General features: G+C 64.1%; 4 protein-coding genes across 12 annotated transcripts; 2 read left to right on the plus strand and 2 right to left on the minus strand.

Annotated features, from left to right (window-relative positions):
• Positions 1–37: 37 nt before the first annotated feature.
• On the plus strand, positions 38–2,093 carry IFI30 (IFI30 lysosomal thiol reductase). The gene is made up of 7 exons (XM_037384892.1): positions 38–261; positions 976–1,155; positions 1,234–1,308; positions 1,390–1,485; positions 1,577–1,729; positions 1,831–1,899; positions 1,967–2,093. The coding sequence occupies exons 1-7, from the start codon at positions 49–51 to the stop codon at positions 2,030–2,032; spliced, it is 852 nt and encodes a 283-aa protein (XP_037240789.1). The 5' UTR covers positions 38–48; the 3' UTR covers positions 2,033–2,093.
• A 257-nt stretch (positions 2,094–2,350) lies between these two features.
• MPV17L2 (MPV17 mitochondrial inner membrane protein like 2) lies at positions 2,351–6,735 on the plus strand. Of its 4 annotated transcripts, none has more exons than XM_037386272.1 (7): positions 2,351–2,366; positions 4,255–4,448; positions 4,671–4,841; positions 5,141–5,217; positions 5,308–5,436; positions 5,529–5,628; positions 5,952–6,735. In XM_037386272.1, exons 2-6 carry the CDS (start codon positions 4,274–4,276, stop codon positions 5,592–5,594), a joined length of 618 nt encoding a protein of 205 aa, XP_037242169.1. In that variant the 5' UTR covers positions 2,351–2,366; positions 4,255–4,273; the 3' UTR covers positions 5,595–5,628; positions 5,952–6,735. The 4 variants fall into 4 exon arrangements, with proteins under 4 accessions (XP_037242169.1, XP_037242170.1, XP_037242172.1 ...); XM_037386273.1 differs by lacking the exon at positions 2,351–2,366 and adding an exon at positions 2,449–2,465; XM_037386275.1 differs by lacking the exon at positions 2,351–2,366 and having other exon boundaries at positions 4,206–4,448; positions 5,368–5,436.
• Positions 6,736–7,122: 387 nt separating this feature from the next.
• Positions 7,123–10,515, minus strand: RAB3A (RAB3A, member RAS oncogene family). 2 transcript variants are annotated; one of them, XM_037386271.1, is made up of 5 exons: positions 10,416–10,515; positions 9,082–9,309; positions 8,784–8,902; positions 8,546–8,670; positions 7,123–8,114 (listed from the first exon to the last, which is right to left on the minus strand). In XM_037386271.1, the coding sequence occupies exons 2-5, from the start codon at positions 9,307–9,309 to the stop codon at positions 7,924–7,926; spliced, it is 663 nt and encodes a 220-aa protein (XP_037242168.1). In that variant the 5' UTR covers positions 10,416–10,515; the 3' UTR covers positions 7,123–7,923. The 2 variants fall into 2 exon arrangements, with proteins under 2 accessions (XP_037242168.1, XP_037242167.1); XM_037386270.1 differs by having other exon boundaries at positions 10,411–10,512.
• A 1,537-nt stretch (positions 10,516–12,052) lies between these two features.
• Positions 12,053–22,750, minus strand: PDE4C (phosphodiesterase 4C). Of its 5 annotated transcripts, XM_037386255.1 has the most exons (17): positions 22,714–22,750; positions 22,131–22,180; positions 21,253–21,467; positions 16,990–17,178; positions 16,876–16,912; positions 16,701–16,765; positions 16,531–16,580; positions 15,815–15,960; positions 15,599–15,692; positions 14,904–15,082; positions 14,722–14,820; positions 14,486–14,650; positions 14,304–14,403; positions 14,060–14,214; positions 13,838–13,960; positions 13,450–13,632; positions 12,053–13,377 (listed from the first exon to the last, which is right to left on the minus strand). In XM_037386255.1, the coding sequence occupies exons 2-17, from the start codon at positions 22,170–22,172 to the stop codon at positions 12,859–12,861; spliced, it is 2,361 nt and encodes a 786-aa protein (XP_037242152.1). In that variant the 5' UTR covers positions 22,173–22,180; positions 22,714–22,750; the 3' UTR covers positions 12,053–12,858. The 5 variants fall into 5 exon arrangements, with proteins under 5 accessions (XP_037242152.1, XP_037242151.1, XP_037242150.1 ...); XM_037386254.1 differs by lacking the exons at positions 21,253–21,467; positions 22,131–22,180; positions 22,714–22,750 and adding an exon at positions 19,081–20,797 and having other exon boundaries at positions 15,815–15,924; XM_037386253.1 differs by lacking the exons at positions 21,253–21,467; positions 22,131–22,180; positions 22,714–22,750 and adding an exon at positions 19,081–20,797 and having other exon boundaries at positions 15,815–15,927.
• Positions 22,751–23,194: the final 444 nt, after the last annotated feature.

A 23,194-nucleotide genomic window follows, 5' to 3' on the forward strand; every position in this document is an offset into this window, starting at 1 on the left:
CAGCGTCAGTGTCACATGAGGAGGCCGGTTGAGCAGGGCAGGAAGGGCATGCAGAGGCGGGCGCAGCCGGGCTTTAAAAGACCTTGCCGGGACGGGTTCGCCTCCACACACCACCACACCGTCCCTATGGCCCCTACGGTGCCGCTGGCTCGCCTGGTGCTTGTGGCCCTGCTGGCCCCACGGCTCGGGGTGGCCTTCCCCAGCTGTGACTACCCGGTCCACCTCTGGTGCAGCTCGCGGGAGATCGCCGTCGCCTGCCAGGTCAGAGCCACGCGTGCCAGGGCTGCCCTGGCCACCCACGCAGGGCAGGGTCACCCAGCACGTGGGGAGATGTCCCACCAAAACAGCACGCGTGGGGCTGGGGTTTGGGGGGATGGCACTGGGGCAGCGCCTGGCTGTGGTACTTGGTGCGAGTGCCAGCTCTGAGCATCCCTGTGGCACAGGCTGGCACGCCGCAGGGATGCTCAGAGACCCAGTGCCGCGCTGGCACCACGGCACTCCCCAGCACCCCTGGGGAAATGCTGTGCTGCAGCTGGACCCCAACCCCTTCTCCGGGTGCCACTGGCTCTTCTGCTTTTTCTGCATAAAACAGCTTTTCAGCTTATTCTGCCCTGAATATCCCTGAACGGTGACACTGCTGCAGCAGTGGGTCCGGCAGCACCCTGCGAGCCCCGCAGGACTGCAGCCACCACCCGGCAGTGGGTGCTGGGCTGCACCCCCACACAGGCATGTCCCGGCCATGCCAGATATGTTTTGTACCAAAATATTTTGGGGAAGTTCCTGTGGAAAGCCCCGGTGCTGCATGCTGGCAGCACAGAGGATCACAAAGCTGCCCTCACTTCCTTCCCAGCGCTGTACACCCTCATCCCCCTCCTGCCCCACATCCCAGCAACTTTGCCCCATCCCCTGCAAATACGGGGAGGCGGCTGCAGCTGTAGCCCTGCCCCGCACCCCCCAAAACCTTCCCGCATACAGGTGGAGAGCCACTGCACCAACCTCTCGCGTCCAGCGGCTGCTCCCGTGGAGCTGAGCCTGTACTATGAGAGCCTGTGCCCAGCATGCCGTGAGTTCCTGGTCCAGGAGCTCTTCACCACCTGGCTGCTGCTGCCTGCCGAGGCCCTGAGCATCACCCTGGTGCCCTATGGCAACGCTGAGGTAGGAGCTGACCTGCCCCAGTGCCGCAGGCGCTCACCCCAGCACCGCCAGCCCTGCTCAGACCAGTTGGTCCCGTAGGAGAGGAACATCAGCGGGAAATGGAACTTCCAGTGCCAGCACGGCCCGGAGGAGTGTTTGGGCAACATGATCGAGGTGACGGTGATAGTCCCTATCCCCATGGTGCTAGCACATGGGGGGTCCGGTGGTCCCTCACCACCTGCCCTCCCCCCATAGACCTGCCTGATGCATGAGGCCAAGAACTTCAGCACCTACTTCCCCGTCATTTTCTGCCTGGAGTCAGGCAGCTCCGTCACCAAGAACCTGGAGGCCGTATGTGTCCCCCGCCCCGTCCACCGTGCCCCACTATGGGGACGTCCCAGTCCCCCTGACCTCCCTGTGTGTGTCCCCCTCTCCTTGGCAGTGCCTGCAGGTCTATGCCCCACAGTTGGATGGGGGCCGCATCACTGCCTGCGTGCAGGGGGACACAGGGGCTGCCCTGATGCACCGCAACGCCCAGCTGACCGAGGCACTCAACCCCCCACACCAATACGTACCCTGGATCGTCATCAATGGGGTACGGTGGTGGGGGCGGGTGGGGGACACACCGGGGCACTGGGCAGTGCCGAGTCATGGCAGGGAGCCCCCCTGATCTGCTCCACGTCCCCCCACATACAGAAGCACACGGACGAGCTGCAGGCACAGGCGCAGGCCTCGCTGCTAGGGCTGATCTGCCGCCTCTACCAGGTGGGAAGGGGAGCCGGGGGGGGCTGGCGGGGCTGGGGGGCATGGCCTTACCACCGCTCTCTGGCAGGGGGAGAAGCCCGAAGCCTGTGAGGGCTCGAGGGCCCACAAGGCCGCAGGCAGCTGCAGGCACTGAGGGACGACGTAGAAGCACCAAGCGAGAGGCGAATAAAAAATATAGTTTTGTGGTAAAACAAGAGGCTCCGGAGTGGTGTGTTGCGGGGCGCGGGGCTGGGGCAGAGCAGGAGCTAGGGCCCAGGGGCGCGGGCCTGGCCTCCTCCAGCTGCCGCCATAGCGGTCACGGCGGCCGACAGCGCTTCCGTACGTGTCATGGCGGCCTCCTGCGCCTCTGTACGTGTCATGGCGGCCTCCTGCGCCTCTGAACGTGCCATGGGGGACACCGGAAACGGAAACACCCCGTGACGACCCGCCCCCCAGTTCCGCCGGCGGGGGGGCGGAAGCGCGCGGCGGTGAGCGGGAGGCGCGGGAGGGCACGGGGCGGGGGGATGGGGGGGACTGGGAGGACTGGGAGGGACAGGGAGTGAATGGAGGGGCCGAGAGTAACTGGAGTGAGTGGGGGGCGTGCAGCAGGGGGAACTGGGGGTGCAGCAAGGGTAGCGGGCAGCAAGGGTAACGGGGGGGCCGACGACTGGGAGGGTACAGTAGTGATAAATGGAGAAACTGGGGGCACAGTATGGATAACTGGGGGCTATGGGGGGAACTGGGGGGGTATAGCAGTTCTAGCTGGGAGCACAGTATGGATAACTGGGGGCTATGGGGGGAACTGGGGGGGTATAGCAGTTCTAGCTGGGAGCCCAGTATGGATAACTGGGGGCTATGGGGGGAACTGGGGGGGTATAGCAGTTCTAACTGGGGGCACAGTGTGGATAACTGGGGGCTATGGGGGGAACTGGGGGGGTATAGCAGCTCTAACTGGGGGCACAGTATGGATAACTGGGGACTATGGAAGGAACTGGGAGGGTACAGCAGTTCTCTTTGGGGGCACAGTATGGAGAACTGGGGCTATGGGGGGAACTGGGGGGTACAGCAGTTCTGACTGGGGAGCACAGTATGGATAACTGGGGCTATGGGGAGAACTGGGGGGGGTATAGCAGTTCTAACTGGGGGCACAGTATGGATAACTGGGGGCTATGGGGGGAACTGGGGGGGTATAGCAATTCTAACTGGGGGCACAGTATGGATAACTGGGGCTATGGGGGAACTGGGAGAGTACAGCAGTGCTAACGGGGAGATCATTACGGATAACTGGGGGCTATGGAAGGAACTGGGAGGGTACTGCATTTCTAACTGGGGGCACAGTATGGAGAACTGGGGCTATGGGGGGGACAAAGGGGGAACGGGGGGTACAGCGGTGCTAACTGGGGAGCACAATATGGGTAACTGGGAGCTATGGGGGGAACTGGTAGGGTACAGCAGTGCTAACTGGGGAGCACAGTATGGATAACTGGGGGCTATGGGGGGGACAAAGGGGGAATTGGTAGGGTACAGCAGTTCTAACTGGGGGCACAGTATGGATAACTGGGGGCTATGGGGGGAACTGGGAGGGTACAGCAGTTCTAACTGGGGGCACAGTATGGATAACTGGGGGCTATGGGGAGAACTGGGGGGGTATAGCAGTTCTAACTGGGGGTACAGTATGGATAACTGGGGCTATGGGGGGAACTGAGGGTACAGCAGTGCTAACTGGGGGCACAGTATGGAGAACTGGGGCTATGGGGGGAACTGGGAGGGTACAGCAGTTCTGACTGGGGGTACAGAATGGATAACTGGGGCTGTGGGGGGAACTGGGAGAGTACAGCAGTGCTAACTGGGAGAACATTATGGATAAGTGGGGGCTATGGGGGGGATAAAGTCGGAACTCGGGGGGTACAGCAGTTCTAACTGGGGGCGCAGTATGGATAACTGGGGGCTATGGGGGGAACTGGGAGGGTACAGCAGTGCTAACTGGGGGCACAGTATGGATAACGGGGGCTATGGGGGGGACAAAGGGGGAACGGGGGGGCACAGTGGTGCTAACTGGGAAGCACAATATAGATAACTGGGAGCTATGGGGGGAACTGGGAGGGTACAGCAGTTCTAACTGGGGGCTATGGAAGGAACTGGGGGGGTACAGCCGTGGTAACTGGGAAGCACATGGGAAACCTGAGGGCCACAGCAGTGGTAACTGGGGGACACAGCATGGATAATTGGGGGGGGTACGGTGGTGCTTTACTGGGGAACACAGTATGGATAACTGGGGTCAGTGGGGGGATCTGGGGACATACAGGTGTGACTGGGGAGCACGGAGTGACAGGGGTGGTGTGGGGGGGGGCTCCATCCCCACTGAGCCCCTGGCAGGGGGGTGTCTGGCTGCAGGATGCTGGCGCGGGGCCGGCGGCTGCTGCGCTGCTGGAAGCCGCTCTTCACCGGCCGCCTGCTGCTGCTGACCAACACGGCGAGTTGTGGCGCGCTGCTGGCCGCCGGCGACACACTGCAGCAGACCTGGCACCGCCGCCGGCACCCAGACACGGAGATCCAGGTGGCCCGCACAGGTGACAACCCGGCGGGGGGCAGTACACGTGAGGGGGTACGCGTTTCACTCATCATCGTTAGCACGGTGGGGGAATTGGGGTCCGGCTGCCCAGCAGCCCCTGGAGCCACACTCCCTTTGTGCCTTTCCCCAGAGCTGGATCCGCTTTCGGGGGTCGGGGGGGGGGCAGGGGGAGGGTGTCACATAAATAATGCATGGGTCACCGGGCGGTGTTGTGTTGCAGGACGCATGTTCGCCATCGGCTGCAGCATGGGTCCGCTGATGCACTACTGGTACCTCTGGCTGGATGCTGCCTTCCCGGCGCGGGGCGTGCGGGGGCTGAAAACGGTTCTGAAGAAAGTCCTGATCGACCAGCTGGTGACATCGCCCACCCTGGGCGCCTGGTATTTCCTCGGTACGCGGTGGCACCCGCCTTGTGGCAATGCCGCTGAATACTGAGGGTGGCCCACGCTGCCAGTGACGTGTTGCGGGTGTGCGGGTGCTGGCGTGACGCCCGTCACCCTCCCGCGGTGGGGTGGATGTGGGTTTCCTAGAGCTCCCTCCCTCTGGCTGGTGCTGGTGCTGCCCTTTCCTCTCACGTTGGGTTTTTCTGGTATTTTTCAGTGTCTGGCACAGCCAAGATGGTAATTCCCATCCACAATCCCCAGCGTTGTGTGCGCTCCCATCCCCACTGACGTCCATCTGTCCCCACAGGCATGGGCACTCTGGAGGGCCAGTCTCTAGAGGAGAGCTGGGAGGAGCTGAAGGAGAAATTTTGGGAGTTTTACAAGGTAAATACACCCCCCACAGGCTCTCCCTCCTGCCCCCGGTGCAGACCGAGCTCCGGTGGAGAGGGCCTGGCCGCTCTTTGCTATCGGCAGGCTGACTGGTGCATCTGGCCTGTGGCTCAGCTCATGAATTTCCTCTTCGTCCCGCCCAAGTACCGGGTGGTTTATATCAACGTGATCACGCTGGGCTGGGACACTTACCTCTCCTACCTCAAACACAGGGTGAGCACCGGCACCGCGGTGCCACGCGCCCATGCCTCGCTACCACGGCCAGCTGGGCTCGTGCCGAACGCGCCGTCTCTCCCATTTTCTAGCCTGGCAGCCCCCCGAGCACTGAGAAGGACTTGCCACAGGAGAACCAGCACAGTATCGGGACGTAGAGGCTCTCACTGATTGCGAAGGCTCCTGCCCGTGGTGAGTGGTTTTCTGGGCATTGTGGCCAACGTGGCTCAACCCACCCCACGCAAGCGATGGCTGGAGACCCCCACGGCTGCCGCAGCCTGCGCAGATCTGGCTGATTAACTCATCTGACTGCACTGATGGGTTGGGGTTGCCATTGTAACCCACCCTGGGGTTGCAGGCTACCCTCTAAAACCATTTCTTTTTGTATTCACCCCCAGAGCCCATGCTGCTGGGGCGGGCAGGAGCTGCTGCAGCTGCGCTTCGCCTTCAGCACCCCAGGGAAGGTCCCCAGCGCTCACCCCTCTGCTGTAGTGTTTTTTCTTTCCCTTTTCCAGGGTTGAGGCTGGCACCTTGCTCCCCTCCACCACCCTTCTGCGCAGAGCCAGCCGCTCAGGGCACCCCCTTCGGCTGCGTGGCAGAGAGACGCTGCACCTCCCCAGCCCTTTCCTTGCTTTTTGCCTTGGAGCTCAAGGGAGACGTCACCCAGCTCCCCCCAACCCGCTGCCTCAGCTGCTTTTCACTCCACCTGGCACCACTCGTGGGCTATGCTGGGCTGGGCTGCAGCCACCCTGGTTTGATAAAAATAGCGGCGTGATCGCGGCCGCCTGCTCGCCGCCGCGTTTGATCGGCACGGAGGCAGTCAGGGGTTTTTAAGGCAAAGTTTTTACAGGGTTTGGACCATGGCATCTCTCTTCCCCCAGCTTCCTGGGCAAGCTGGATGCTTGCTCTGTAACCTGGGAACTTATTTAATACCAGCACCAATGAAAACTGCCTAAATGTAGTTTTTTTTTTTTCTAAAGCTTTTAAAGCGGTGCCTTAAAGCTCCATCCTCATCCCTCCTGCCACACACCCCCGGAGGGACAGCAGCCCTCCCACCACAGCCAGCCAAGCTGCTGAGCCACGGCAGGAGCCATTTGGTGGTTGCTAATTAAGAAACCAGATCGGTTTTGCTCCTCTCTAGCAACGAGCCTGTCGATGCAGGGCTGCGCAGAGCTGAGGCTCTGAGGGACCACCATGCTGACCCCTCTGCGCCTGCAATGATCCTGAGGAACCGGTGATCAGCATTGATTTATTTCTTCACAACATTTCTTTAAATACAGTGATTTTTAGGAAATTGTACTCTTTTGACACTTTTGACATTTGTACAGTACAGTGTAACTCTTCCATAAGTAAACTTCACAAAAAATAGGAAAGAGGAAGGGAGGAAGATGGTGTCACGGTCGGGGGGGGTGGAGGGGGGGAAATCTGTAAAACAAAGACACAGCGCTCCAAAAAAAATAAATAAGAGGGCAGCAAGACCTCCAGGTCCATCATTGCTACAGGAACATCCACTTATTCACAGTCTCCACAGAAGCACGGTACTACAGGAACACATGAGGAGCCGAACACCCTGCAGCAAATTAGTGATGCTCCTCTGAGCCCCGCTCACACCCCCACAAGCCAAAACCAGGGGTTTTACAGCGGTCCCCATCCCCAAACTAGGACTAGTTTGCTACAGCTTGCTTGGCTGGCCTCGCTCATGTATTTTTTTTTTTTAACCTTTAAATAATAGATTTGGTTGTTTTTTGGTTTTTGTTTTTGTTTTTTTTTTAAAAGTGATATATTCACAAGCAAGGTTACCACACTGAGAAAAAAAAAAAAAAGAATAAATGCACCAACACGGCCACAGCACAGCAGGTCACGCGCACAGCGTCACTTCCTACACCTATTTACAAGTTTTTCTTATGTACAAGGAGGAAGACGGCGGGAGCATAAATTAGCATCTATTTATACAAATAAACAAGAGTTAGGAAATATCCATCCATGTGGGGGGGAGGGGGCAGGGAAGAGCTGGGCACAGAAAGCCCCCAGGAGCATTTTGGGCAGGTGGGACCACAACCAGGCTGGGGAGGGGGGTGGGGGGAGTCCCAGCTGGGACATGAGGTTTAGGGGTCCCATCGTAGCCCCCCCACGCTGGGGAGGAGGCCCATCCCTGCTCCCCAGGGAGGGACGGGACAGGGGGCAATGGGAGCCAGTGGCAGCAAGCAGACAGAGAAAATCATATTTCTCAGACTTGTGGAGCAATTAAAAGCAGAACAGGGGGAGTTTTCTACCAGCCCAGGCTTAAAAAATAAATAAATGGGGCGGGGGGGGGAGGGCGACAGGGGGAACACAGCCTAACTGAACTGGGGGGGCTCCTAGAGAGGCAGCAGCCCATTCGGAGGTATCAGCAGCAAAAGCCCCCGTGGGAACCCCAAGAAGAGGGGCTCGGGGAGGGGTGGGGGGTGCACTGACCAATTTTTGGAGTGTGTTGGGGGGGGGCTGGCCCTAGCAGGCACAGTCCTGGTGCGGGGGGGCCTGCTGGTCCATGAGCTGGGGGCCCTGCTTGGCGCCGGTGACCGCCGGGTCAGCCGTGTCCAGCGACTCCGACATCTTCTCGCAGATGATGTCCACCAGCCGCTCAAAGGTCTGCTTGACGTTGATGTTGTCCTTGGCGCTGGCCTCAAAAAACTCAAAACCTGGGAGCGGGGGGAATAATATGGAGGGGGGGACACACATGAAAGCGGCAAACCCCCACCCCGCTACAACCCTGCATCCCGCTGCCCAGCATCAGAAACCTTCCACAGCTCCTCCTCCCCTTGTGAAATATTGAAGAGCTGCATGTGCCACATACCCGGACCACCTGGCTGCAACCTGACCCCCCCCCCGCCGGGACCCCCCAATTTTCCCCACCCGGCACCTCTCAGCAGCCAGCAGCAGGTTTACGAGGCAGTAACAGAAACCACCATCACAGCCCGGCGCTGGCGGGTTAATTACACCTTATTTTTTTTCCTTGGGTGACAAGTCACCGCTGCCATTGAAGCGGAAGGATTACAGCAAGGGAATTAAGCCCCTAATTAAATTATTTGTGGGAAGATGGCTGCGCCAGGCCGCCCCCCCCCCAACTCACCCAGGTGCTCAGCGAGCTGGCGGCCCTTCTCCGAGGAGACGACACGCTCGTCCTCCATGTCACACTTGTTCCCCACCAGCAGGACCTGGGCGTTATCCCAGGAGTAGGTCTTGATCTGGGTGGACCTTTGGAAAGCAGAGAGGGAAATCAAGCAGAGGGCAGAGCACGGCACAGGGGGGCTGCCGGTGAAGAGGGAGGGATGGTTTGGGGGTCCCCAGAGCCCTATCCAGGCGCTCACCAGTCCTGCACGGCATTGAAGGACTCCTCGTTGGTGATGTCGTACATCAGAATGAAGCCCATGGCACCGCGGTAGTAGGCAGTGGTGATGGTGCGGTACCGTTCCTGGCCGGCCGTATCCTGGGTGCAATGAGGGGGAGAGCAACCCGTCACCCCCAGGTGGGGACCCCCCCTCCCCAGCAACCATGCAGCCCAGCCGGGGGCACCCCCCAGCATCACCCCCGGTGCTTCCAGCCCTGGCAAATGGCAACTGGTCACTGTTGTGCCGTGCAGGGGCACCGGCAGTGCCAGGGGCTCACCCAGATCTGTAGCTTGATGCGCTTGTCGTTCCGGTAGATGGTCTTGACCTTGAAGTCGATGCCAACGGTGCTGACGAAGGCGGGCGTGAAGGAATCGTCGGCGTACCGGAAAAGGAAGGAGGTTTTCCCAACGCTGCTGTTGCCGATGATCAGGATCTTGAACATGTAGTCGAAGTTCTGGTCTGAGGATTCCTTCTGCCCATAGCGGGAGTCGGTAGCAGACGCCATCTGCAAGGTGGAGGACAAGCCGTGACAGGGATGCAGTGGGGCTGGGGGTGGCAAACCCACGCAGGGCCAGGCCCTGGTGCCACAATCCGTGCCATTTCCCACCAGTGTGGGCATGGTTAAGCCATACATCGCTTTGGGATGGGTGAGCATCACTGCGGGCACGGTGTGCCGCCACCGGTGCGGTCCCTCAGTCCCCAAGGGCTCTGCCAGGCCAGCTCCTGTCACCCCCCACGCAGCGACCCAACCAAGGCACCTGCAGCAGATGTGGGGCGCACAGCCCCTGGTGCCTGGGGAACTGTGACCCTGGCAGGGGTGCAGCTGAGCACTGCAGCCTCTCCTGCATGCCACCCCCCCTGCAAAATGGCACCTTTAGCCGTGCCCCACATGCCATGCCCAGCCCAGCTGCTGCTCCGGCTGTTTGGCAGGGTGCTGTGGTGGGGTGGGTGCCCAGAGCTGGGGGGGGTGATGCAGGGGCTGGGGTGCACAGAGGTGGGTGCTCACCCAGGACTGCAGAATGGAGCGCAGGGATGCTGGGCTGTGGGTGCTGCAGGGCACAGGGTGCTCTGCTGGGGCAGGGAGGTGTAGGGTGCTGGGGGGGGGCACAGGGTGCTGCAGGTTGCTGCTGGGGTGGGGGCGCAGAGTGCTACCGGGGGTGGGGCTGCAGAGTGCTGTGCTGGGAGGGGCGCAAGGTGCCCTGCTGGGGGGGCGCAGAATGCTGCAGGGTGGGTTGCAGGGTGCTCCGCTGGGGGGGCGCAGGGTGCTCTGCTGGGGGAGGGGCGTGGGCTGCTGCAGGGTGCTCTGCCGAGAGGGGGGGGCTGCAGGCTCCTGCAGGGAGGCAGCTCAACCCTTGCCCCTCCTCACAGGCCCGAGCCCACCGCACCCGGCCGGTCCCCGGTGGGAGACACGCGCCCCACCCCCACCCCGCCTTGCAGGGGGGAGTGCAGCCCCCCCGCGCTGCATCCCCCATCCGTCACCCCCCGCCCCCCCCTCCCCGCGCTGCAGCCGCCACCCTCAGTGTGCCGGGGACCCGGGGGATACCGGGAGCGGGGGGTACCGGAGTGGGGGGGGGAGTGGGGGGGGGGACCGGGGGCGCGCGCTCACCTCACCCCGCGCTCGCGCCGCCGCCTCCTCCTGCAGCAACTGCAGCAGCGGCGCGCGCCGCCCCGGCCGTTGCAGAGCCCGGATGACGTCGCTGCGGGGGGGGAGAGGGGGGGGAGGGGAGAGGGGGTTAGGTGGGGCGAGGCATGTAAATGAGCTCTTACGTCAGCGCTGGGCCCCAGGGGAGAAAGCTGATTGGTTGACAGCGCGCTGTGATGGACATCCGGTGAGTCCCACGGTGGGTGGGGTGGGGAGGGGAGAGGAGACGCCCCCCTCCTGGAGGTGTGGTGGGCGCCGATCCCCCCCGTCGCAGCGCGCGGTGGTGCGGTCCGGCGGCGCCCGAGGTGCCGTGGGCTGAACCATCTGCTCTCAGGCGGGGGCGTGGGGCAGACCATTCTTTCTGGGTGGGGGCGAGACGAGCTTTCACAGCCTCCCCTGTCATGACATGACGGCCTATCGCGACGGCCAGCGCCCCTCTGCTCCACGCCTGCAGCCACGGGCAGCCTGCCCCCATCTCCTGCCAGGGGCTCCTTGCCCTGAGGCGAGGCCCGGTGCTGGGGCAGGGCGCGCAGGTGGGCGGCCATGTCCTGCCCTGCGTCCTCCCTCGCCCTGAGGCAATCAGCGGGGATTAGGGGCAGGCGGCATATGGCGGCCCCACGGGAGGGTGGCAGGGGCAGCGGCCGGCCCCTGCCCACCGGCCTTGTCCTCAGCCGGGCCTGCCCCTGCTACGGCCGCAGCCTGGCAGGCCCCAGGCGCCTCCCGGCTTGGCCTTGCCCTGCCTGTGCCAGCCTGGCGGCCTCTGTCCTGGGGCAGCTCCTGGCCAGTGAGGGGCCTCACCGAGGGTGCCACAGCCCGTGGGGGGACGGAGCCGGGCACCCCTGGCTCTCTGGGGCTGGAGCCCACCAGCCATGGCTGTGCACCCCTGGGGTGGGCACTGCAGGGGCACCCACAGTGGGGACACGGCCCAGCCTCCCCCCGGAGGCAGGGATGGATCCAGCCCCTCGGCCAAGCAACGGATGAAACAGGCTTTTTCAACTGGCTCCTGCCCAGCTCCAGCCTGGCAGAGAATGGAGCCGGCTTTGGATGCAGCGTGAGGCTATCAGGGAGCTCTGGAAGCACATCTGGTCCCTGTCAACCTGCCGGCACCCAGCCCCTCCCCATCAGGAGAGGGATGCCGAGCACCTCCCGCAAGGCATGGATGGCATGGAGCCACCCGCCAGCCCGTTTGGCACCCCAGCACTCCTGGCCAAGCCCTGGAAACCGGCTGGGCTGGGAAAGCAGCACCCAGCACCCGTGGCCCCGCTGCCGCTGGGGGAGCGCCGGCAGGGCCCCGCATGCCAGGGCAGTGCCTCGGGTGGGGACATGTTTGCAGATATAAATCACCGTTGGGAGCAATGCGGAAGAGCGGGGGAATGGGCTCTGTGCCGCGCCAAGCCGGCGATTAAATATTTACCTTAGCCAGTTGTGTTTGCCAGTGATGGATCGACGTTTCCAGGGAGGAGCTCGCTTTTGTTCAAACACGGAGCAGGGCCCTCCCTGGTGCCCCAGCAGGAGACAGGGGCACCAACCACACTGGGGATGTTGGCCCAACCAGCAGGACTGCGGCAACCGTGGCCACAGCATGGTGAAGAGGCGCTTACAAGGCTTGTGTTTGTGGGGCAACAAACCAGGTTTAATCTCTGGAAGGTGAAAGAAGAAACCGAAAGGACCCCAGGGGCTGCCCCAGCCCCTGCAGAGACACAGGGGGATGCAGCACCTGCCAGGGCCCGCAGTGCAAAGTACAAACGCAGCATTTCACGTGCTGATCACGGAGCAGAAACTCGTCTTTCAGCCACCAGAACGCATGTGAGTGCACCTAGGTGAGGCTTGTATTAAAAAGTGAGCTATAAAAGGCTTTAAAAAGTGGACATGTCCCCAAATAAATAAACCACTGACTCATGCCCATGCTGTGCCCCGGTGCCTGGCTGCACTGAGGTTCCTTGTGCTGGGGGCTGTCACCAGCACCCTTTGCCCACCTCGCTGTCCTGTCGTGGGGCTGCTGTTCTGCGACGGGCCACCCAGAGAGACACCAAAATGCTTTTAGCTGTGCCCTGCCCCGTGGAGGACCTCTTCCTGGAGCCCTGTGTGGCATGATGTCCCCAAGGCTGTGATGGGGCAGAAGCACAGTGTCCCCACTGTCTGAAGGGGACAGGGACCTTCAGCAGCTGGGGCCACTGGGCAGGAGCAGGGGACAGTTGCTGGGAGAAGGCAAGCAGCGTCCTCATGCCCATTAGGACCTGCCCAGCTCTTGCAGAGGGACATGCTTTGGGTCCCTTCACATCCCAGCGGCTGCCCTGGTCCCTGTGGTGCTGGTGCTCTCCACTGCCTGCCGTCCACTGTCTCCAGCCCTCACCAGGGCAGCATCCAGTCCCACATCCCTGTGGCAGCGAGGGGACCCACCAGTCAATGCTACTATGTGCCCAGGGGCAAGAATGTGACGTTGCCCTCTCTGTCCAGGCACAGCCCCTGGCTGCCCTCTGGCCCTGGCACCGAGCACCCACCACCACTGGCATCCTTCGGCAGCGTCCCCTCCAGTGCCCGCCGGTTGTCCACATCCCTGGGCCGGGTGACAGGTGAGTCCTGGTCCCCAGGGCTGGGTGACAGGCATTTGGTGTCGGCCGACTCAGAGTCATCTGTGGCTGGTGTCTTGGAGCCACTGTTGTCCTCATCCAAGGGGCTCTCAGCCCCCTCCAGCTCTGTGTCCGACTCACCCTCCTCCTCCTCCTCAAGCATCAGCTCGAACTGGAACTTGTCAGTGCTGGCAGGGGACACTCCAGGTCCCTCGGGTGGTGGGGATGGGCTGCGTGGGATCATGCTTTGGTACCATTCCCGGTTGTCTTCCAGTGTGTCCAGGATCTCCTGGGCATCAGGGTGCACCAAATCGGCCCATGTCTCCCACAGCGGGTGGGCGATGAAGTCGATGAAACCCACCTGGGGAAAAGGAGAGCTGAGCCCCCAGCCCAGTGCCGCCACCCCTGCCCCAGCCCCGCGCCACTGCCCCACCTGGGACTTCTCCACGGAGGCAGTGTGCTTGTCACACATGGGGCTGATCTCCATCCCCTTCTCCCGCTCCCGGTCGCCTTGGTGGAAGAACTCCACCATGATGCGGTCAGTCCATTGCCGGTACAGCTCCAGCGGCTTCGTGGGGTTGCTGAGGTCAGCGCAGTGCACCATGTTCTGCAGGACCTGTAGACACAGCCACAGTGTCGCTTACCCAAAGTCCTTTGTCCCCCAGGGCCACCACCCCTGTGCCAGGAACCCCCTTGGCCATGGCCAACTGGGATTGGGAGGGGTGGTGGCAGCAAACGGGACATGCTGGCAGCCATGGCTGGAGCCAGGACCAACACCTGCAATGCCGGGAAGGTTTCCACACCCACATCCCTGCACCCACCTGGATCCTGTCGGAGTAGTTGTCCAGCAGCAGTACCCCCAGGCTGGTCACCTTCTTGGTCTCCACCATGGTTTTCAAATCCGCCAGCAGATTCATGTGCTTGGACATGTCTGTGGCCAGCACCTGGGCAGGGCAAGCCGGGAACGGGACTCAGCCTGACCCCACCACAAAGCCCCCCCAGCTTGGACCCCTCACCCTGCAGTGGTCCAGGCCCCTCCGTACCATGTCAATGGCCATTTTGCGGAGTGACTGCCTCTGCTTCTTGCTCAGGTTTTGGAAGATGTCACAGTTCTCCTCCTGCAGAAGCTTGAAGCCCACAGCCAGGTGGTGGTTCTCCAGCACTGAGGCATCGTTGTACATCAGCGCCAGCTCTGAGTCTGAAAGATGGCACTGGTCACCCTGGGATGGCTCCTGGACACCTGAGTCCCCCACACACCCCCAGTCCCATCCCTGCCCCCCAGCTCACTGGTGTTGATGAGGAACTGGTTGGAGACACCGGGGTGATCAACATCATGGATGGCGCTGGCGAAGATGGCAGCCATGATCTCCAGGTCTGTGAAGACAGCCTGGGAATGGCGGAAAAAGACATTGCAGATGTGTTATGCCCCCGCCAGACATGCTTGGTGGCCTTGGGTGATCAGGGCTTACCTCCAGTGCGGGCGTGGAGAGGAGGACGTGGGTAGACTGAGCCACATCAGCAGCATGGATGTTGTTGTGGTAGGCCACGTCGGCATGGTAGTGGTCCTCCAGCGTCAGCATGTAGGTGATGAAGGTGCTGACGGGGATGCGGAAGGTCTTCATCAGGTCGCGCTCCTGTGGGGAGGTGGGAGGTGGCTCGTCCCTATCTGGACATGGGGACAGGGACATCCCATTGGGATGCTCACCTGGAAGATGCTGTACATGATGACCGTCAGCGGGCGGTTGCCTGAGTACTCAGCAACTTTAAACACATTGAGCCCCCACTTGTTGGTGTCCTCCAGCTCCTGGGGACCAGAGGGGCAGAGGTCCATGTGTGGCCAGCGCTGGGGACCCCACAGCCAGCTGAGTCACCCACGCTGTGTCCTACCTTGGCCAGCAGCCCCTCCTGGTCTGTCCGCACCCCAAAGCGGGGGATGCCAGTGGTGGCGAGGCTGGAGCCATGCGTGAGCTTCCTGACGCCGCTGATCTGGGACATGGGGCGCTTCCTCCTCTCCTTCTCCTTGTCCTTGGCCAGTGCTGAGGGGATCTCCACCTCGTGCTGCTTGTCTGGGCCATCACAGGAGGCCGTGAGCGGGGTGGGAGCCCGATCCCCTACTCCGGCATCCCCCAGGTCACTCCGATGATGTCAGCTGGCACGGATAACACTGCGACACCATGGCAACGGGGAGGGGGGAGCCACGTGGGGGATGCCTAATGCTTTTCCTCACCCTCCTGTACAGGGCCACCCACCTGCTGTGGGACCCAGACCCTGCCCTGGGCACCCCCCTGGGGCCACAGGGATGGCCCCAACAGCCCCAGTGCACCAGTATGTACCAGCATTCCCAGACAGGACAAGGGTTGTGACACCCCGAAGGCAGAAAATCTCACAGGGACACCTGGGAAAGCCTCCCCCTGCTCCCTCCATTTAATTTCTTTGCAAGAACCAAGTGGGTCCACCTGCTGGCACCATCCCCACAGCCACCCAGTGCCACAGGATTTTTGTTCAGGTCCCTGCAGGTGCGAAGCCCACCCTGCTGTTGGCAGAGAGGTGACACCAGGCAGTGTCCCTGAGGGGGTCCTCACCCAGGAAGGTGCTGGAGATGTACTCAGAGACCTGGTTCCCTGAGCGGCTGGTCTCTGAGAGGTGTGACAGCTCCCGGTTCAACATCCTTTTGAACTGCGGGCAGCAGGCAGGGCTCAGCAGTGCGCGGGGCAGGCAGGACCCTCCGCTGCCCATGCCGGGGGGGGGGTCCGTGGCCCCAGGGTGATGGGGGATGTCTCCATGCCACGGACTCTTACCTTGTTGGAAGCCATCTCGCTGACCGAGTGCCTGGTCTGCAGTGTCTCCAGCTGGTCCAGGCACCAGTCCAGCTCCTCCAGGGTCTCCCGCGAGAGCTTCTGGTGGGCATCTTCTGCCGGGGGCACCCAACAGCTTGGCAAGGGACCTGCCAATGGCACGGCGACCCGGCACGGGGGCGCATGCAGGGTCCCAGCCGTGGCACCCCGAGCCCTGGCAGCAGGCTGTGCCGCAGTGAGCCCGGGGGCTCAGCAGCTCGGCTACTCACAGCCCCCCCTGAGCAGGGCAAAGGGGGGCACAGGGGGATGCAGGGGACAGGCTGGGGATCAAGCATCCCTGGGCGGTGGGGCTCAGCCCTGTCACGCTGTCCCCATCGCATGACAGCCCTGGCACACGGCATGCCACGCCATCCCCGTGGGGTGACAGCCAGCCCCGGGGCAGCCGGGCTCCCGCAGGGCCTCGCTCGCTGCCGGGGTTTTATTAATGGAAGGTTTGACGTCAACGGGAGCCTTTCCACCACCGCCACAGCGCGAAGGGCGGCCAGGCGGGAGGAGCTGCTGAAAACCAGACATGGATCCCAAAGGGCAAAACTGCAGCTCTGCCCTGGCTGGGAGGGCACTTGCTGCACCCCCCCAGGCCCAGTGGGACCCATCTCTGGGGATACAGGGACAGCCAGCTCGCCCTGAAAGCATCCCCACATCTCCCCTCTGGCACTCACCCGTGAGGCTGGCCTTGCTCCCAGAAGGCAGGCTGCTGCTTGACGCTCGCCTGCGAAACACGGGGGGCTGAGCAGCTGGGACCCCCAGGGCAGTGCCCCATCCCTTGCCGTGGGTCAGAGTCCCCCACCCAGGCACGACCCTCACCCTCCCCATCCCACGGCCAACTCACTTGATGCTGGCACGGTCCTGGAGATGGGTCAGGTTGCTGCGGATGGTGCGGAGGCTGGCCAGAACCTGGGGGCAGAGAGGGGGCTGGGGCTGGGAGGACCCCCCTGGGACCCCCACACCAGCGCTGGGTGCAGGGCCGTGTCCCCTCATTGCCAGGGCATGGGGAGAGCACCTACCTGGGCGAACGGCGTGACGATCATGTCTTCTCCATGCCTGTGGGAGCAAAGGGAGCATCAGGGAGGGGAACAGGGGTGCCGAGGGACTCGGCGGGGAGGGACACACACACTCACAGGTCGCTGGCAATGGAGGAGTTGCGGGACATGGCTTTTGGGGACAGGTCGTAGTCGCTGTCGGAGCGGTAGAGGAAGGACTCGCGGCGCTGGCCGTGGGGGAAGGTGCCTTGCAGGACCAGCCCCGCACCCGGGCTGGCCTGGGGGTCCAGCACGCCCCGGCCCGGGGGGCCATTCTCCAGGTCAAAGCTGCGAGGGGAGAGGGGACAAGGCTGGCACGGGGTGGGTGGCCTGAGGACCTCAGCCCACAGGTGCGGGAGTGCAGCCAGGAGGATGCCGCCAGGTCTGCCAGGCTCTCAGTGCCACCGTCCCACTCGGTCCAGCACACCCCAGCTCCGTGGCCCCTGTGGTGACACCAGCCACCCGCTAGCCTGGCCTGCCAGTTCCTTCACCCCAATGCTGAGAACGGGTGCAACTCTGTGCACACAGACCCCTTCGCCATAGGAGTGTCTGGGACTGGTGACATCAGCTAACGGAGGCAGGATGTCCCATGTCACCCAGTGGGACAGGACCTCCTCCTGCCCTGAAGCCCCTGGCTCCAGAGACCCCGGGAAGGGCCCGTCCCCTCCTGTTCCTGTCCCCAGCACCACAGTCCCTGACTGCCCCAAGTCCTCGAAAGCCCCAAAGCCTCCATCATCCCTTGCTCGGGGCACCATGTCCCATGGGGGGAACAGTGTCCCAGCTATGGCACAGAGCCAGGGGACATCGAAGGACAGAAACCACTGGGGAAGTCAAGCCCTGGCCCTTGCGGACATGCCGTTGGTGGCCTGGAGACACCCCAACCAGAGCCACCTGGCAGCCATGCGGGTCCGTGGGGGGACAAGGGATGTGGGGACAGACCCTGTGCTGTCCCCGTGGTGGCTGCAGCTGCCTCACACCCCCCCGCCCCTTCCCCCCCCCCCCCCCCCCCCCCCCCCCCCCCCCCCGCTCTGGCTCTGCTAGCCCCAGGGTCATGGGAAAAGCTGCGCATAGGCCACCCAGCGCCTGTCCCCTCCTGCAGCCGCCACCGCCACAGGGACAGGGACAAGCCACCCCAGAACACTGGGTGAACTGGGAAAGCACAGGTGCCACCAGGGCCACCCTGTTCCCATTGTGCCGCTGGGAGCCCAGCACCTACCTGATGCAGGAGTGCCTCCGAGACGGGCACCGGCTGCCTGGCAGCATCTCCCCACTCTGGCAATGCTGCCAGTGGTCCTGGTCCCTGCGACGTGGCTGTCCCCGGCAGCAGCAGCGCTGCCCAGGCACCGCGTCATGCTGTCCCGCAGCCCCTTGTTTTCCTGCCTCTGCTTCGTGTCCCCAATGGTACCGGGGACACAAAGCCGCATTGTGGCTCTGCCGGCCTCGCGGGTGATGCCCGTGTCTGTTCCCGGCCCCATGCCACCACCTCTGACCCCGCTGCCATCCCAGGGGACAGCCCGGAGCCCCTGGGGCGGGCAGGGGGGACACGAGCCCCTGCCATGGGACTGATGCCAAGTTAAACCCCCTTGTTTCAGTGACGGGCTGTCGGCATTAATAACCAACCATGCGGGGCTGGATGGCGGGGGGGGGCTGGGGGCCACTATAAATAGATGTTGTTGCTGCTGAGAAGGGATCTGCTGATCCCCATGGCGCCCACACAGGTGGAGCTGGCACACACCAGCACCCTGGGGTGCGGGCAGGGGGGCACCCCAAAACAAACCCTATATAGCCCCAAGGTGGGGAGGGCAGTGAGGTGCCTGGCTGTGCCACGGTGGGCGGATCAGTGCCTTGCTATCGCAGGGAAAAGCCCCTCTCTCCCCCTGCCACAGCCCCCTGCCATGGGGCAGACACCAGTTGCACCTGCCGGGTCCCTGCGCAGCCATCACTGCAATGAGTGTGTCCATGCTCAGCCATACCCAGCCGGTGGCTCCCGCCTGCCAGGCTCATATGGGACCCCCGCTGTCCCCTGCTCATCCCCCGTGTCCCTGTGGGCCCACAGCCCTGGGGACATGCCACAGCATTGCGGGGGTCCGCACTGACCTCGTCCCGGCAGCAGAGCCGGGGGTCGCCTCCCGCCCGCCCGGGGCTGAGCGTGGCCCGTTGTGGGGGACCCGCCAGCGTCCCCCCCCTTACCAGAGGGGATGCGCCACGGTGAAGCGTCGCTGCAGGCGGATGCTCTGGTTCATCAGGAGCTTCCTGAAGAGGATGGGGGAATTGCGGGGGGAATTGCGGGGGGATGCCGCCGGCGAAGCCCCCGGCGAGCAGTGTGCGGTGGGCAGCATGGCACAGCTCAGGGACCCCCCAGCACAGCGGCAAGGCCACACTGCCCGCTGGTGCAGAGCAGGAAGCGTGCGGCCGTCCCAGCCCCGGCGGCCTCGGGAAACTTTCCATCCCCCTCCCGCCCGCGCCTGGGAAATTAAACAACTGTCTGGCTCCAGCAGTCGGCACATGGAGTGGGTCCCCCCCGGCTGCGCCAGCACGGTGTGCACCCGGCTGCTGAGGCACGTGGTCCCTCGTTGGCCCCGTGCCACCAGCCACCCTGCTGTCCCCAAGGAGGCAGCTGCTCCTGAAAGGGCAGGGGTGGTCTGTCCAGACACAGGGTGAAATGCCATGCTGAGCTCCGAGTGACCCAGACACAGAGTAGCTGTGCCTCAGTGCCACCAAGGGACATGGCTGAGCATGGAGCATCCCAGACACACGGTGTGGACACACCATGGTGCCACCAAGGGGCATGGCTGAGCGTGGAGCATCCCAGACACACGGTGTGGACACACCATGGTGCCATCAAGGGATGTGGCTGAGCATGGAGTATCCCGGACATGCAGTGTGGACACACCATGGTGCCACCAAGGGATGTGGCTGAGCATGGAACATCCCAGACACGTGGCACAGACACACCATGGTGCCACTGAGGGACATGGCTGAGCCTAGAGCATCCCGGACACATGGTGTGGCCATGCCACAGTGCCACTGAGTGACCCTGTGAGAGCCAAACCTGCCCCAAGGCTCACACCGTGCCCCAGCCCCTCCTTGCTGCTGTGACGAGCCCCCTCCTGGGGCCATGCCCAACAGGGAGAGGAAGCAGCAGGATGAGGCCCGGCTGATGGCAGTGTCACCCACAGGAGAGCTGCTGGCCCGGCCGTGGGAGCTGGCGCCTGCCCAGCCTGACGCCAGGGCCCCGCTGAGACAGCTGGATGGATACCTGCTGTTCCCGACGGCCACAGAAATATCCAGCAGCTGGCGGGGGTCCAGGAAAGACAGCAACGGGCCCCCCCTGCCATGGCAGCACCTGCTGGGACCCCGAAACCCACCAGACAGCAGTCCTGGTGGAGGGGTCCCCCTTGCCTCCAAGGGACCGCAAGCACAATCATGGGGACATCAGGACAGAGGGACATCAGGGGACAGTGGGGTGGGGGCAGCACCACCTCCCCTGGGCTGCTTGGCAGCCAGCAGCCCCTGGGGACAGCTGGGGCAGGACTGGCCGCAGGACAGCCAGTCCCAGTCCCCAGGACAGCCAGTCCCTGTCCCCTCCCAAGCTGTGGCTGTCCCCATCGGACACGTGTCTGTGCAAGGGGTGGACGACACTGGAGCCGTGTCCCTTGTCTGTGCCAGCCCCATGCTGTCCCTGCAAGCTGGACTGGGACAGGCACGGAGCCAGGGGGTAGAATGGCCCAAAAATAACCGCGCAGTGGCATGGCCAAGCCACAGCAGGAGGGACCGAGGTCACCTCTGGGCAGGGCCAGGCCAGCCCTGCAGTGACACCCGGCTGGGGCAGGGCATGTGGATGAAGAAGATGGGGACAAGGGTGGGGACAGGGATGGGTCACGGGGACAGGGTGGTGGGGATAGGGTGATGGGGAGGTAGTGGGGAGAGGATTGGGGGGGAGAGGGATGGGGGTGGTGGGGATGGAGATGATGGGGACAGGGATGGCAGGGATGGAGGTGATGGGGACAGGGATAATAGGGGTGGAGGTGATGGGGACAGATGTGATGGGGATGGGGATGATGGGGGCAGGAGTGACAGGGATGGGGATGATGGGGACAGGGATGATGGGGATGGAGGTGATGGGGACAGAGGGGACAGGGACAGAGTAAGGGGACACTGACAGAAGGGTTTGTCCCAAGTCCAGCAGTGCGGCAGCAGCCACTGGCACCGGCTGCCCGTGCCGGTGCCGGTGCCGGTGCCGCTGTCCGCCCACCGGTGCTGAAACCGGGAACGGCACCGACGGCAGCGCCCCAGCCGGTAACCCCACCCCGGTGCCACCGGGGCGAGCAAACACCTCCCCCCTCACTGTCCCACTCTTACCGGGGGGGCTCGGACTCCTCGCCGCTGCTGGGACCGCTCTCCTCGATGGTGAAGACCACCCGGGTGCCCTCGGGCTCGGGGCCGCGGGCCGCCTCCGCCAACCGGCAGCCCAGCGGCGGCAGCAACGGGCTCCCGGAGAAACGCCGGCGGACGGCGCCCACCGCCGCTCCCGCTCCCGGTCCCGACGGGGCGGCATCGGCGGCATCGCGACAGCGCTGCGGGGAAAGGGGGCAGCGGCGATGGTCGCGGGTACCGGTACCGGGGAGCTCTGCAGGGTGCGGTCCCGGGGCGCTGCCCAGTGTCCGTGTGTGCCCCCACCAACGGCAGCACGGGGGTCCTTCCCCCGGGGCAGCCCCCCCAGTCCCGCGCCGTTACCGGTAGCACGCGGGTTCCCCCTGCCGGGCACGGTGGCGCGCTGCACCCCGGGGGTACCGGGGGCGGGTGGGGGGGGCACGGGGCCAAAGGCACAGCCGGTGCACCGGGAGCGGCTCGGCCCGCAGCGCATGAAGCCGCTGGGACTCCCCTCCCGCCCCCCCCGCCTCCCCCCGCCACCGGAGGGGACACCCCCCTCCCATCCCCGGGACCCTACCGGGGACACACCCCGCCCCCCATCCTCGGGACCCCACTGGGGGGGACATCCCCCCTCCCCCGGGACCCCGCTGGAAAAAACCCAGAAGCCGGCGCGCAATTACGCAGAGGTGAATAATAATTAACCGTCCATTAAGGGGATAATTAACTCTCGCTGAGAGCCGCCATCCCGGTTATTGCTGCCCGGGGGCCCGGCGCTGGGACGCTCGTACAGGGGACACCCCATACACACACCCCCCGGCGCCCCCCCCGGTTCCCCCTGGTGCCCCCCGTGCCGGTGCCGGTCTCACCTCCGCGCCCAGGAAGGGCAGCGCCGTTCGGCTCCGTCGCATCACCGCCCCTGCGGGGGCAGCTCCGGGAGTAGCAGCCGGTGGGGGGGTCTGCAGCGGGGGACACCCCCCCACCCACCCCGGGGCCGGGACACGCTGGTTCGTCCCACCCGTGGTTTATGGGCACCGGGTCTTGGCCGTGGCAGCTGCCACCTTGGCTTTCAGGACCCCACACCGACCCCCCAGCACAGTGTCGTCCCCCCCCTCCCCGGTGCCCCCAAGGGCTGGATGAGGATGGGCCACCCGCGGGATGCGGGCCCGAGGCCACGGGGATGGACCCCCGCCCCCAGTGCCTGCCGAGCCCGAACCCGCCGATGCCCCGTTAATGATCAACCAGGGGCACCCGTTACACACCGTCTCCGGGGAACTGGGGCACACCGGGTGCTGCTCGGCCACTTGTACCCACAACCCCCCCGTCCCCCAGGACTGAGCCCCCCACGCCTCCACCGGCAGCAGCCACAGCCCAAGGCCGGGGGATGCCAAGCCCCAGCGCGGGGATCTGTGCCACCGCCAGCGCCCCCCCCCCTCGGCCGCAGCCCCTTACCGGCACCGGTCCTCGCAGCGTGCCGCGGCCCCGGCCGAGTGCAGCGGAGCAGAAGGAAGGCGACGTGCGTGCCTGGCTGCTCGCTCCCTCCCATCCCACCTCGCCGGGGGGGGCTGCGTTGGCCCCCACCACCCCGTGCACCACCGCACCGCACCCTGCACCCACCCTGCCCAGCCGGGGGGCACCCCAGGGGCTCCTGCCCAGGGCCGGGGACCCCAAAAGCCGTCAAGGCCACCCCCAGGACCGGGGTTTTCCCTGGGCAGGGTGTAGACAGGAAAACAGAGACAAGGCAGCGGCTTCTTTATTCAGCAGCATAGGGAGCCCGGGGCGGCTGTGGCGGGGGGCGGGGGGGGGGGTCACCTGGGTGTGTGGTTGGTGGTGGGAGACCCCTCCATCGCTTTGCTCTAAGGAAGAGAGGGAGAACGGAGTGAGTGCCCACAGCCTGGCCCCGCTGCTCCCTCCCAAACCCCGTCCCCCCCCA

Source organism: Falco rusticolus, chromosome 4, assembly GCF_015220075.1.
Source record: "Falco rusticolus isolate bFalRus1 chromosome 4, bFalRus1.pri, whole genome shotgun sequence".
NCBI lineage: Eukaryota > Metazoa > Chordata > Aves > Falconiformes > Falconidae > Falco > Falco rusticolus.

Bases quoted from the DNA above. Each gene is read 5' to 3' on its own strand.
- PDE4C (XM_037386252.1), bottom strand. From the start codon at position 19,559: ATGGCATTTCACCCTGTGTCTGGACAGACCACCCCTGCCCTTTCAGGA. The intron at 14,651-14,721 runs GTGAGCATCCCA...ACCTCCCCACAG, and splicing joins TCATGTACAGCATCTTCCAG to GAGCGCGACCTGATGAAGAC. The intron at 14,215-14,303 runs GTGAGCTGGGGG...GCCATCTTTCAG, and splicing joins CCAGTTCCTCATCAACACCA to ACTCAGAGCTGGCGCTGATG.
- IFI30 (XM_037384892.1), top strand. From the start codon at position 49: ATGCAGAGGCGGGCGCAGCCGGGCTTTAAAAGACCTTGCCGGGACGGG. The intron at 1,156-1,233 runs GTAGGAGCTGAC...TTGGTCCCGTAG, and splicing joins TGCCCTATGGCAACGCTGAG to GAGAGGAACATCAGCGGGAA. The intron at 1,730-1,830 runs GTACGGTGGTGG...CCCCACATACAG, and splicing joins CCTGGATCGTCATCAATGGG to AAGCACACGGACGAGCTGCA.
- MPV17L2 (XM_037386272.1), top strand. From the start codon at position 4,274: ATGCTGGCGCGGGGCCGGCGGCTGCTGCGCTGCTGGAAGCCGCTCTTC. The intron at 4,449-4,670 runs GTGACAACCCGG...GTTGTGTTGCAG, and splicing joins GATCCAGGTGGCCCGCACAG to GACGCATGTTCGCCATCGGC. The intron at 5,218-5,307 runs GTAAATACACCC...TGCTATCGGCAG, and splicing joins AATTTTGGGAGTTTTACAAG to GCTGACTGGTGCATCTGGCC.
- RAB3A (XM_037386271.1), bottom strand. From the start codon at position 9,309: ATGGCGTCTGCTACCGACTCCCGCTATGGGCAGAAGGAATCCTCAGAC. The intron at 8,903-9,081 runs GTGAGCCCCTGG...CATTGCACCCAG, and splicing joins GCATCAAGCTACAGATCTGG to GATACGGCCGGCCAGGAACG. The intron at 8,671-8,783 runs GTGAGCGCCTGG...TGCTTTCCAAAG, and splicing joins TTCAATGCCGTGCAGGACTG to GTCCACCCAGATCAAGACCT.